Source organism: Herpailurus yagouaroundi, unplaced genomic scaffold (assembly GCF_014898765.1).
Source record: "Herpailurus yagouaroundi ecotype Mexico unplaced genomic scaffold, PumYag 190, whole genome shotgun sequence".
NCBI classification, from domain to species: Eukaryota; Metazoa; Chordata; class Mammalia; order Carnivora; family Felidae; genus Herpailurus; species Herpailurus yagouaroundi.
The window spans coordinates 11,309,091-11,322,508 of NW_024412421.1; the positions used below are offsets into that span (position 1 = coordinate 11,309,091).

General features: G+C 44.1%; 1 protein-coding gene across 1 annotated transcript; it reads left to right on the plus strand.

The window, feature by feature from the left end:
- Window positions 1-2,419: 2,419 nt before the first annotated feature.
- Window positions 2,420-10,305, plus strand: GINS3 (GINS complex subunit 3). Its single transcript, XM_040498174.1, has 3 exons — window positions 2,420-2,813; window positions 7,308-7,541; window positions 9,412-10,305. Exons 1-3 carry the CDS (start codon window positions 2,628-2,630, stop codon window positions 9,640-9,642), a joined length of 651 nt encoding a protein of 216 aa, XP_040354108.1. The 5' UTR covers window positions 2,420-2,627; the 3' UTR covers window positions 9,643-10,305.
- The last annotated feature ends 3,113 nt before the right edge of the window (window positions 10,306-13,418 follow it).

Here is a 13,418-nt window from a genome sequence, read left to right on the forward strand (position 1 = left end):
TGGCATCGATGTTATTAAGGATCCATCTTAGCTGTTTCAACATAAAAAACAGCTTTACTGCACCTTGTCAGTAAAGTACCCTCACTGCCTTCAATTAGACAAATGAACACATTTCTAGCCATTTCAACAAATTATAAATTTTCACTATGATTTATGTTTACTTTTATATTGGATAGTGCAGCAAACTGAACATTTCAAATATGATAAAGGAAAGGACTCTTCTGCAACTACCTCTCCATAGATACCTAACTAAAGGTTCAAGACTGGTGTCTCCACAGAGCTGCAGACCTGTCTAGTGGCTCCTGGACTCCATGAGTACCAGACCAAACTCACCTTTTACCCCAAATTGCCCATATTCCTGTGCTCTGTATATCTATCTGTTAGTGACATCTCCATCCATCTGGTCAACCAGGTAAAAAGCTTAAATTATCTTTGACCTCTCTCTACTCTTCACTTTCTCCTTCCAATTAGTTGCTAGGAATTTCCCACTGAACAGCTTCCAAACTGGCCTCCCTGCATCTAATCTCTCCCTTCTTCTCCCCACTACCAGAATTCTCTTCTTAAAGCTCAGATTTATGTTATCACATGCTAAAAAAAAAAAAAATCTTACATTTTCTTCTCCTATTTCCTGTGGAATAGCCTCAACTCATTAGCACCCAAGGCTTTCCACAGTTTGGCCCTGATTCCCCCATGGCCTCTTGTTTTGATTACACCAGGATTTCATTTGTAAGGGTGACTGAGTAATGACAGAGTGGTCAGTGCCATTGAAAGAAGTCTTATTGCTCCCAGTTCCCAAGAGAAGGAAGTACATCGTTCCATCCAAAGCCGCACAGGGTCAGTAAGGAAGCAAAAGGAGAGGAGAACATGACCCAGAGCCTCTATTGTGGTTTCTGTGGGAAGGAATGGGTGAGGCATAGTAGGCAAATTTGAGTGAGCTTAGGATGGGGTACTTTGAATGTTAGTGGACTCTGGGCTTTAAGGGTGGTCTCTCATTATCCAGTATTTGGCCCTGGGGTGATTTAAGGCAGGGTAACTGTTGCCTTGGTGTGTGAGAGTTAAAGGAGGTGGTTGGGGTATAGGCTTTCGATTGTTTGGTTAATGTAAGGTGTGTTCACAGGCAAGTTGTTTGTTACTCTAGGAATTATCCCACCCTAAAAGGGATAGATGTCACAGTATCCTAAAAAGCAGGGAATAAGAAAGATGGACTGATACACATCTCCTTCCCATGAACCCTTTGCTTATAGCTCTAACCCCAGAAAAGACCCTTCTGTATGAAGTTCTACACTGTATTTCTCAACACTCTCCACCACTCATAGCCATGATTGAATAGCACCCCCAAATATGGTAACATGTAACTGTTTATATTAAAAATAAAACTGCCAGTTACTTTACTAGCAAAAATAGGTTTATCCGGGAATAGCAGAGAATTGCCATCCAGGGCAAGAAAACTACAGCAAAACCATAGACAAGTCCAGAGAACAAAGGAGAGTTGGTTCTTCTACAGAGGAGGTAGGGAAATTGGGAAGACTGTTGGAACAAGAAATTCACTGGAGTAAAATAGTAGGAGTTCAAAGTATAGTGGCTTCTCATGGCTGGACCTTTGGAGGAAAGCCTTTCTTCCTCTTGCCCAGGTGGTAAAATTGTATCCGGGTGCAAGTTCCCTCTTTCCCTGTTGGATTTGCAATTAACAAAGAGTGGTAAGGGCATGAGAGCTACCCCTGCTGAACCTCCCGACTCCATTCTAGTGAGGTTTCTCTTCATTAATTTTCCAATAACCATGATCCCTTCCCTACCCTTCTCCCACAACTACACAAGCAACAGGCACCCATCCAATCTATAGGGTGGCTGGCAACGTATGACTGTTGTGACCTTGTTCAAAAAGACAAACTGAGCCAATTAGATTTCCTCTTTTAAGGATTTAAATTAAGAGCCACGAAAGGAGATTGCCAGCCGATGGTAAGGCCCTGAAGTAAACTCAGGAACTTTGGGAACCAGGGGTAGTCTAGTGCTCCTCCTCCTCCTTCCCTTATCAACGCCAAATACTACAAATAGTCCATAACTATCTGGGGCTAGTGCTGGAGGTTTTGTTTTCATGTTTCTTTCAAGCACGAAGATTAACAGATACAGTGACAAAACTACAGTAAACAGGTCTGACTTGATCAGGCCTGAGACGGAGGCCACAGTAATGTCTTTTTATAAGCCCCCAAACGTGTTGCAAAGCGTTTTTAATTTCATATAAACATATAAAGGGCCACATGAACACAATCTAGTACAGATGCATCCAGCAACTTCAACGGGCATTTCCAGCTCCTTGTTAAGGTGCCCACATCCAGCTTACACCCTGCAGGTGGAAATCTCGAGCGCGGTTCCTAATGCGCCCCGCCCCTGATCACGTGGGACCAAGTCCGCAGACTGTCTATTGCTTCTGCCTGGGCCGACCTCTTGGATCGACTGCTCCAGTCTGGCGCGTCCCCGGCGCGGGAAAAATTTCAATTCCGGCTAGCTGTCGCAGCGACCTCCTTACCCTTCACAACCCGGGCCTGCCTCCGCTTTCTCCTGCTTTTTACATCCCGGACTCCTAGCCTCACACGAGTGGAAGCGGAGAAGTTGAAGCCGCCGCCGCCGCCATGTCCGAGGCTTATTTCCGGGTGGAGTCGGGTGCACTCGGGCCTGAGGAGAACTTTCTGTCGCTGGACGACATCCTGATGTCCCACGAGAAGCTCCCGGTTCGCACAGAGACCCCCATGCCTCGCCTCGGGGCTTTCTTCCTGGAGCGGAGCGGAGGTGCCGAGACTGACCATACGATTCCTCAGGTAAGCATTTAGGGACAGATTCCCCGAGAAAGACTGCAATTCCCAGTGTGCCTCGCGGCCTTGGGCCCCGCATCGCGGGCGCGCTGCCCCGCAGGATTTGTCGTTTTAGGGGGAAGCCCGGTCCTACGCTTTAAGGAGTTGTATCGGCGGGTCTCGGGTCTCAGTTCTCTGAAGTGTGTTTTTGGCCTTCGCCCCCAGTGTGAAACTAAGTTTATCTTAGGTCGTCAGGCCGCTGGTTTCGTTTTTGAAACTGCCCAAAGTGAGCAGTGTCTCCCCCCCCCCCCCCCCCCCCCCAGTATGTTGAAAGCTTAAGGATTGGTTACTACTGACTACTTAAGGATCGGGGTTTCTGATCACTCGTCTGTCCACTTTTTAAATAGTTAAAGGGACGCCTGGGTGGCTCAGTCAGCCGAGGCTCGGTCTCTCGATTTTGGCTCAGGTCGTGATCCCAGTCTCATGGGATCAAGGCCCATATTGGGCTCCAAGCTGAGCGTGGAACCTGCTTGGGATTCTCTCTCCTGCCCCTCTCCTCTGCTCGCCTGCTCTATCTCACTAAAAAGAAAATAAAAATAGTATCCTCAAGATTTACCCCTGTGTTTTTATTTTTTTTAATTTTTTAATTTTTTTTTTAACGTTTATTTATTTTTGAGACAGAGAGAGACAGAGCATGAACGGGGGAGGGTCAGAGAGAGAGGGAGACACAGAATCGGAAACAGGCTCCAGGCTCTGAGCGGTCAGCACAGAGCCTGACGCGGGGCTCGAACTCACGGACCGCGAGATCTGACCTGAGCCGAAGTCGGCCGCTTAACCGACTGAGCCACCCAGGCGCCCCACCCCTGTGTTTTTAAATAATAGTCTTAAGCTTATTTTCTTGATTTAAAAAAATTAAGCCATTATTTATTGACTTTTCGTTATAACAGGTAAGGATTTTTGTCCTCTTACACATTGGTAAACAGAGACGCACTGCCGGTACTTTATTCATATTGCCTTCCTTCCCCCTAATGTCCATCCAGTTTACCACATTGCATTTAGTATCATATCTAATTAGGCTGCTCTTGGCTGTGACAGTTTATTAGACTTTCCTTGTTTTTGAGGACCATGGTGGTTCTGTGGAGTGCTGGTCAGGTAATTTGTAGAATGTCCCTCAGTTGGGATTTGTCTGATGTGTTGTTGTTGTTGTTGTTTTTAAGTTTGTTTGTTTGTTTGTTTATTTATTTATTTATTTTGAGACAGCACAAGCAGAGGAGGGGCAGAGAGAGAGAAAATCCCAAGCAGGCTTTACGCTGTTAGAGGGAAGCCTGATGCAGGGCTTAAATTCATGAACCGTGAGATCGTGACCTGAAGGGAAGTCGGATGCTTAACGGACTGAGCCACCCGGGCACCCTGTCTGAACTTTTCCTGTGGTTAGACTGCAGTGATAGGTTTTGAGGAGGATCACAGAGGTCACATCATATCAAGGGCACAGACTGTTAGCATGACTTATCACATTGATAAGAGCCTCGAGCACCCAGCTGGGGTAGTGTTTGTCAGGATTCTTCACTATGAAGTTACTCCTTTTTCCACCTTTCCATACTGTTCTCTTTGGGAAGGAGTCATTATGCACAGTCTCACTTAAGGAATAGGACTTATACTGTACTTATTTGAGGGTAGAGTGTCTACATAAAGTATTTGGAATTCTTTGTGGGAGATTTGTGCGGGAAGCTTTGTAATGACAACATTTAATGTCATTCAGAGATAAACGACTATTCAGACTTGCTATTTTCTTCCTGTGTTACTCTTGGTACATTGTTTTCTCCTCTAGGAATTTGACAATTTCATCTGAATTTTCAAAGGTAGTGGTGTAATGTTCAAAATATCCTTTTACTATCTTTTTTACATCTGTAGGATTTATATTGATGTCTTGGTTTTTATTCTTGATATGGAGAAATTATGCTCCCTTTCTTCGTTAGTCTTGCTAGGAATTGATCAATTGTATTAGTTCTTTTAAAAGAACTAACTTAGGGCTCTGTCAGTTTCCTCTTTTGTACTGTTGTTTTCTAGGTCGTTAAGTTACTCTTTCCTTCTACCTTCTTTGGACTTAATTTTCTATTGTTACCCCCACTCCCCCCAACCCTGCCTGTGCCGTTTGAGCTGGGTACCCAGGTCATTGATTTTTCAACCTTCCCTTATGCATGTTTTTAGCAATACATTTCCTCTGAGCACAGCTTCAATGCGTTCCACAAGTTTTGATTTGTTGTATTTTATTTTCATATCCATGTGTTCAAAATAATTTCTAATTTCTATTGTGAGTTCTTCTTTGACTCATGGGTTATTCAGAAGACCAGTGCTTAGTTCCACATATATTAGGATTTAGCTCTTCATCTTTTTTGGTTTTGATTTCTAGCTTAATTCTTTCCACCAGTGTCAGAGAACATAGCCTGAATGATTTCAGTCTTTTGTAAGTTAAGGCTTGCTTTATACTGCAGCATAAGATCATCTTAACCATTCCATATGCACTTGGCCAGATGTGTATTCTGAAGTCAACGGTGTGTGGTAAATATTGGAAGTTAGGTCAAGTTTGCTGTTTGCTTTGCTGAGATCTTCTATATTCCTACTGATATTTTTTTTCCTGCTCCTCATTTATCTAGAGAGATAGACCAAAGTTTTCCACTATGCCTATAGATTCATCCAGTTCTCCTTTTACTTCTCTCAGTTTAGACAGGTATCTGTCTTTTTCTTGTGGATATAATGACCCTTTTATTATTGTCAAATGTCCGTTTTATCTCCAGTCTGCTTCTCTCTTTTGATTACTATTTTTATGGCATTTTTTTCAACCTTTCTGTGTCTTTATACTTCAAATATGTGTCTTTTAAGCAGCGTATGGTTAGGTTTTGTTTTTTTTCAGTTTGACAGTTTTTCAGTTGTATTTAATTTGTTTACATTTAACGTAATTATTGATATATTTGTGGGGGTTTTTTCCTTCCTACTATTTAGTTTGTGTCCTGCGTTTCCATATTTCTTTCTGGGATCATTTTCATTCTCCCTTCAAGATTTCCTTAGTCTGTGTCTTCTAGTGATAAAGTTTCCATTTCGGTTTGTTCAAGGGTTCCCCAAGACCAGCCCCAGGTTTGATGATTCACTAAGAGAACACACAGGACTCAGCATCTAGTCATATTAATGTTTAAATTTTAATACAGTAAAAGGATACAGAGCAAAAACAGCAAAGGGAAAAAGGGTGTGTGTGATGAAGTTTGCAAGAAGCTGGACACAAGCTTCCCAGAGCCCTGTCCATCCGGGCGAAGTCGCACAGGATGCACTGGAATATCCAGTAACGCATTATGACAGCATGGGTGAAATATGTGTACCTGGGAACTCATTAGAGACTCAGTACCCATGGTCGTACTGAGGGCTAGTTACACAGGCATTCTACCGAACACATTCCAAGATTCCAGACTCCCAGAAGGAAAGCAGGTATTCAGCATAAGCCACATTGTTTGTGCAAACTGCATAAGCACAGTGAGGCACTCCTATCCACTCTGAGAAGAGTGGGAACCCTCCTGAAACCCAAGTTCCAGGACACCCACCAAGGATCAACTCTGCAGGCAGGCCCCTCTAAGGAGGGCGGTCTGAGGCTTGCTGTGTTAACTTTCTGCACACTTTCTGTCTGCAGATGCCTTCAACTCAGTTATATTTGGCCTTTTTTTTTTTTTTTGGATATTTCTCTTCATTTCTGGTCTGTCATGGCCACCTCATTATATTTTCCAGTTCTGTTAAGGCTTTAAAAATATAGAGAGATGTGTATCTTTACTGTCCTCTCTGAAGCTATGAAGTGGGATGGAGAGGGGCTGTGGCCTGAGCTCAGGCTGATGGTGTTTTTCCATATATTGCCCAGTACCTAGTGGTGCTTAGTGCGTAGTAGGCCTCCAGTGAGCGCGTATGAGGAACAGGTATGGAATATTTAAAGAAAGCAGAAATGCTTATTTTTGTATTTTTCTAATGTTCATTGATTTTTGAGAGAGAGTGTGAGCGGCGGAGGGGCAGAGAGAGATGGAGACATAGGACCTGAAGGAGGCTTCAGGCTGTGTGCTGCCAGCACAGAGCCTGACGCGGGGCTTGAACTCATCGAGCCACAAGATCATGACCTGAGCCGAAGTCAGATGCTCAACCAACTGAGCCACCCAGGCACCCCCAGAAATATTTATTATACTTCTGAAGTATCTGCAATTAGAAGTTTTTATTTATGTGAGTTAGAAAACTTCCCCTTTGTACCACATTTTTGTTCCGTACTGTGCTTCTGTTGAACAAAAACCGTTGTTCTCACCATTCCATTATGATGTAAAACTTCAGCCCATGCAGTTCATCTCTTCAAGTCACAACCTTCTTCTGCTTTTGGGAGCCACGCCCCCAAACAGAACAGGCAGCAGATGCCTGCTCGGGCAACTTGTATTTCTGTGTATTGCCACACACATTTATTACGCTATTTGCTTTTAAAACCTACATTCCTGTGTGATGCAGGGCTCAAAGCTCGAACTCCCCCTGTGGCTGGCAAAGGGACTTTTTGACCACAAGCGGCGGATCCTTTCTGTGGACCTTCCCAAGATCTACCAGCAAGGTTGGAGGACCGTGTTCAGCGCCGATGCCAACGTGGTGGACCTCCACAAACTGGGGCCGCATTTCTATGGGTTTGGCTCCCAACTCCTGCATTTTGACAGTCCCGAGAATGCAGACATCTCCCAGTCTCTCCTGCAGGCAAGTAATTGATGTGAAAACCCTACGGCACCACACACACCTTAGGAGCCACCAGCCTCCACCCTTACCCAGGGAGTGTATCATGTATACGGCTCAGTTTATTCGTTATTCCACAGCGGCCTACAGTTAGACTGCATTTGCCAATTATATATTTACTTAAAAATGACTTAAAAAAAAAATGACTTGTCTGTAGCTCTTCATATTTGTTTGTTAAGAGTTGGGGCCACAGGAAGGCCTGGAAATAAGAGAGATGATGGTTGACTATAGGTGACAGGCACTTAAATACACCAGCCCGGCGCAGCCCCAAGACTGGTCTGAGGGCTCCCGTCAGGAGTACATGTGTTATTTGTTCCCGTCCCTTGCTCTGGGGCTAAATCATGGCTCTGCTATGTACGAACTGCGTGACCTCTATAGGCTTCCATTTTTCACCTGTTAAATGGAGATAACAATAGTGCCAAAATTATTGCATCGTAGTGAGATTAGGTGGTGCCATTTAACAAATGGTAACTATTACTGTCGTTTTCCACGGACAAAACAATGTTATACCCATATTACTATCCTTTACAACATAACCTTATTTTAACGTCTCATAATCATTACTTTTTTTATGTTTATTTATTTTTGAGAGAGACAGAGCCTGAGTGGAGGAGGGGCAGAGAGAGAGGGAGACACAGAATCCAAAGCAGGCTCCAGGCGCTGAACTGTCAGCACAGAGACCGATGTAGGGCTTGAACCCACAAACCGTGAGATCATGACCTGAGCCAGTCAGATACTTAACTGACTGAACCACCCAGGCACCCCCATAATTGGGGTTTTTTTGCTAATATTAGGAGAAGCTACCCTTTCTACCTCTTATTTTACTTCCTCATTTCTAGCTTTATAAGAACTTCAGCTGAAGACACGTTTCCTCCCTAGACTATATAGACACCCTCCATCAGGCTCAAGGGTTGTTTGGCCTAACATGTACTGGAATGGTTTTTGATGTAAATAGTAAAGAAAAACATTGTTGCCATCCACTGAGATAAGGAAATCAATACATAGACTAGAGACAGTTTGAGCTTATGAAACTCTTTTGAGCGGAAAGCTAAAAATAGGGAAAGTCCATTTATTTGTCTTACAGTGTCTCCAGGACATGTCCTTGAATTGGAACAGTGCCCTTTGTTAGTGAGTTATATTTTTCCTTTTTCCATCACTGCTTTCAAGTTCTGTAAAGCTGCCCATCGGTAAGGTGATAACTCCATGAGGCAATTGAAGAAACTGAGGCAGGGGCTTGTGGCTTGGTCTCAGGGCCCTGTGGTAAAATGACAACCCTCAGTCATTTGTGTCTCTATCCTACTCTCACACTGAAAAAGATATAAAATGCACTCAATTAGATTAGGAGTCTTTTCTGGTCCAAACTTATCTGTGCGTGTCACAGTAGATTATTGTGGCCTTTGTTAGTAATAACAATAATGGGTAACCCTTTTTTTTTTTGTTTTAATTTTTTTAATGTTTTTGGTGGGGGGTGGGGAGGGGCAGAAAGAGAGGAAGAGAGAGAATCCCAAGCAGGCTCCGTACTGTCAGCGCAGAACCTAATGCAGGGCTCAAATTAATGGGTAGCGCTTTTTGAGCAGATTACTCTTGCCAGCCAGTTGCTAGATGTCCTACATGTATTCCTTCATTGGCTACCATAACAACCTGTTGGATATTCATAACCGTCCATTTCACAGATGAGGAAATTGAGGCATGGCAATGTGAAATCACTTCCTCGAGTGATAAAGTCACCTGAGACCTCCTTCTGACTGAGTCCTAGACCAAACTTTTGCCCTTCATGACATTTAAATGTTCAGGGAAAAATGGATCTGATTTTTCTCACTCATTCCTTCTTCAGACATTCATTGGACGTTTCCGCCGCATTATGGACTCCTCCCAGAACACTTACAATGAAGACACTTCGGCATTGGTAGCCAGGCTGGACGAGATGGAGAGGGGCTTATTTCAAACAGGGCAGAAAGGACTGAATGACTTTCAGTGTTGGGAGAAGGGGCAGGCTTCTCAGATCACAGCTTCCAACCTCGTTCAGAACTATAAGAAGAGAAAATTCACGGATATGGAAGACTGAAGGTCAGAAGAACACAGAATTGCTCCTTGTGGAGTTACTGCTCTGTGTGTCCTTGATAGATCCTCGTTGACCTTGTAAAGGGCCATGTCATGGCTTATTTCCCACAACAGTGTCGGGAGCAGTGCCATCTGTTTGGGAAAGGACGCGGTACAGGAAGTCCCTGGCCTGTATGGCTTATAAGACTCTCCCACCCTGCTGACCCATAGCCGGGGAGAAACCAAAGTCTTTTGTAAAATACAGTTACCACATGCATCATAATACAATTGGAACTGGGATCCTTTATATCCGGGAGTGTGACACCCTCCGATGTCCACTTTCGCTGCTCCAAAGGACAGGTACAAATGGGCCATCTGCCCACAAATGTTCTCTTGAACTTAACTGCTACATCTTCCTTATGGCTGCTCTGAGGACAGCACCTCCAGGATGCTGGCCTTACTTGTGAATGTCTCCTGCGTCTTACCTGAGAGGAGTCACCCCAATTTCCAGAAACAGTTGCCAAGAATAAAGAAGGAAAATGATAAGACAGATGAATGGTAGGGCTTTTACTAAAGAGAAAGCATTGCTCTCCTCCTCTGCAGTCAGGGCTTTGGGGACGGGGCTTCACAAAACTCTGTGGTCAGCCTGGAGGGGAAATGGTTAACCTGAGCTTTCTTTCGCCTTGAGATCTTTTTTTTTTTTTTTTTCATTTTTTTTTTTCAACGTTTTTTATTTATTTTTGGGACAGAGAGAGTCAGAGCATGAACGGGGGAGGAGCAGAGAGAGAGGGAGACACAGAATCGGAAACAGGCTCCAGGCTCCGAGCCATCAGCCCAGAGCCTGACGCGGGGCTCGAACTCACGGACCGCGAGATCGTGACCTGGCTGAAGTCGGACGCTTAACCGACTGCGCCACCCAGGCGCCCCTCGCCTGAGATCTTTAGAGCCACCCGCCCAGCAATCCATTCCCTCCCTAGAAAAGCTGTCATGGAGTCATTTGCAGCTGCATAGTAGTTATTAAAGGGTGTTAACCAAGCCGTCTTATTTTGAAAGCTGGACTTTAGGATTGCTGGTTAGGAAGAGCCCTGTTTGAGAAGCTGAACATGGCAAATGTAAGTGGCAGGAGACCTTGACTATGTTCTTCCTCTTTGGTCAATTTTGTGGCATTATGACCTACAGGATTCCTGACCGTTTACCGAGAATGTGTTTAAGCATGTTTAAGCAAGCTCAAAACTCTTCCTGGGGATCAAGGCAGAAACCTCGGGCTGAGTAAGAAACATCGTTCCCTGGGGGACACCATCTGACGGGCAGTTGTCTCCACACCAGTTTCCCATAACGACTGAGAATGGTCTTTGTCATTAGAAATCATAGAGGGGTTTGGGTATTCAGATTGTGCAGATGTCTCGATGCAAACTTGGAATGCCAGAACAGCTTTTGAAATGCATGTTTTAAGATGGAACCGATGTTTTTATAATTTGATTTTGGTGCTAAATAAATGACCCACTTAGCACATGAATACATTCTGTACAAGTAACTATTTCTGTAACTCGAGTACTACAGACAATCAGACAGAGCTGTCAGAGAATTTTGTCTGTGATCATATTCCACAACAATGCCCAACTAAATCCGTGTTTCCGTGGCTGCTCTTTTGTTTGCACCTGACTCAAGAGTATGAGCTACATTCCCTGTAGGAATGAGATGGGTCCCAGAAAGGTAGGACCTCGTGGCGAGCACAGCATTTACATCTAGCCAGGGCCCCAGAGATGATTCATAGAGTGAGAAAAGTATATTATTCAATTTTGGGATTCACTGTTTTCACAGATAGCTTTGTGTTTAAAGTCAGTCCTCAGGCTGCTGCCATTTTTTTCTCTTATTGGGGAAAAAAAATGCACAGGAGCCACATGCCTGGAATACGTGGGTATGCAATGTGCAGAATTCATTCCGTTTTAAATTTTGAATAGATTACAAGTAGCTTTTGAATCCTATTTCCAGTTACAAGTCTGCCTTCAAGCCTGTCAATTACTACCCCTGTCCCCCTGCAGTCCTCCCCAAATCAGGCTTTTGGATCACTCTTTGGTCCCTTCAAAGAGGTGAATTTTTCCAAATGAGTCAACAAACAACTCAAGTACCAAATTGCTCTTAAAATCAAGGGGGGATACGTGTGCCCTTTCCCCTTAAGGCTGTTACCAGGTAACTCTGGACTTCATGACTTATAAAGACGTCATCATTTTCAGGTTTCTCCCTGGGATGACCTGGGCTGTCAGAGAAGTGGGGCAAGTCTTGGTCTCCTGGGTCCGTTCCTCCTGCTCTCCTCGACCTCTGAACTTGAGACAGCCCTAGGCTCAGTCCTTGGGTCTCTCCTCGCCATTCCCACTTCGGAGGGCATCTCGCGCATCTCAAGCTTTAAATACCATCTGTGTGCTGTTGACTACCCCAAGTTTGATCTCCAGCTCAGACCCCTCCCTCCAACCGTAGATTTGCATCCAGCCACCCACTTGACCTTGCTGTGTCAACATCTGACCTAACATGGCTGAAACTGAGCTAATCTGACTCAGTCTGTTCCTCCTATAATTTTTCTCTTCTCCATTTCTGACATCATCATCCCTCCCTATTACACAGGACAAAAACCTAGGTGCCTTCTTGGCCCTCCCTTACTTACCGCTTTTGGGTCTGCCTTCAAATCACCTGCAGAATCTGACCAACCTCTTCCCCACCTCCAGTCTTGCCTGGATGGTTGTGGTTGCCTCCCTACTGCCTCCCTGCAGCCACCCTCCCCGCCCCCCCATCTTAAGGCTTAGCTCCACAGCAGCCAGGATGGTCTTATTCAAAAATAAATCCCATCTTGTTCACTTTCAGCTCAAAACCCTCCAAGAAAAAGGCCACTCCACCATCCTTTTGTTAAAAAGATCACTTAATCCCAGTGATCTGGTATACACAGATACTGGATACACACAGAAATAATTTCTAAAAGACAATTCCATACCCCAAACCTAAAGAAAAGTGTCTGAATTTGGAGTTCTGTTGCTAACTCAGGATATCACTATTTTGAATGAGCAAATGTGTTCTCTTCTGTTCCACTATCCTTCAAGAAACCCCAGAAGGGCATTTTCATCTTTATGCTTGAAACAGTAATGCTTAAATACAAATATAATATTTTACACATCTTAGCAAAAGGAAATAACTACGCAGAGGCTGTATGTGTGTTTCTGAAAGTGGATATCTGTGTTTAAGAGAAAAATCTAGGGGCACCTATGTGGCTCAGTCAGTTGAGGCTCTGACTTCGGCTCAGGTCATGATCTCGTGGTTCATGGGTTTGAGCCCTACATCTGGCTCACTGCACTGAAGCTACTCTGTCAATGACGAGCCTGCCTCAGATCCTCTGTCCCCCTCTCTGCCCCTCTGCGCGAGTGCACTCTCTCTCTCAATCTCTCAAAAATAAACATTAAAAAAAGAGAGAAAAACATATCCTTTAGTAACTTTGTTGAACAAAAGGTAGGATAGATACTTAACTCTAAGAACCTTAATTTTATAGTCCTTATCTAGTATGGGTAAAATAAACAAATTTTTTATATCGGATACACACAAATAATTTCTAAAAGACAATTCAGTACCCCATACCTAAGGAAAAGTGTCTGAATTTGGAGTTCTCTTGCTAACTCTTGATGTTACTATTTTGAATGAACAATAAACCCCCTCATCCTTAATGAATAGTGAATAAAATGGATATGCATCAAGGGTAAGCCTCGCCTACTAAGAGCAGATGATTAACAAAGGTGACCCAGCCTGCTTCTGTTTGAGCTC

Coding starts and splice junctions, on each gene's coding strand:
- GINS3 (XM_040498174.1), top strand. CDS start 2,628: ATGTCCGAGGCTTATTTCCGGGTGGAGTCGGGTGCACTCGGGCCTGAG. Junction 2,814..7,307: donor CTGACCATACGATTCCTCAG/GTAAGCATTTAG, acceptor TGTGTGATGCAG/GGCTCAAAGCTCGAACTCCC. Junction 7,542..9,411: donor TCTCCCAGTCTCTCCTGCAG/GCAAGTAATTGA, acceptor TTCCTTCTTCAG/ACATTCATTGGACGTTTCCG.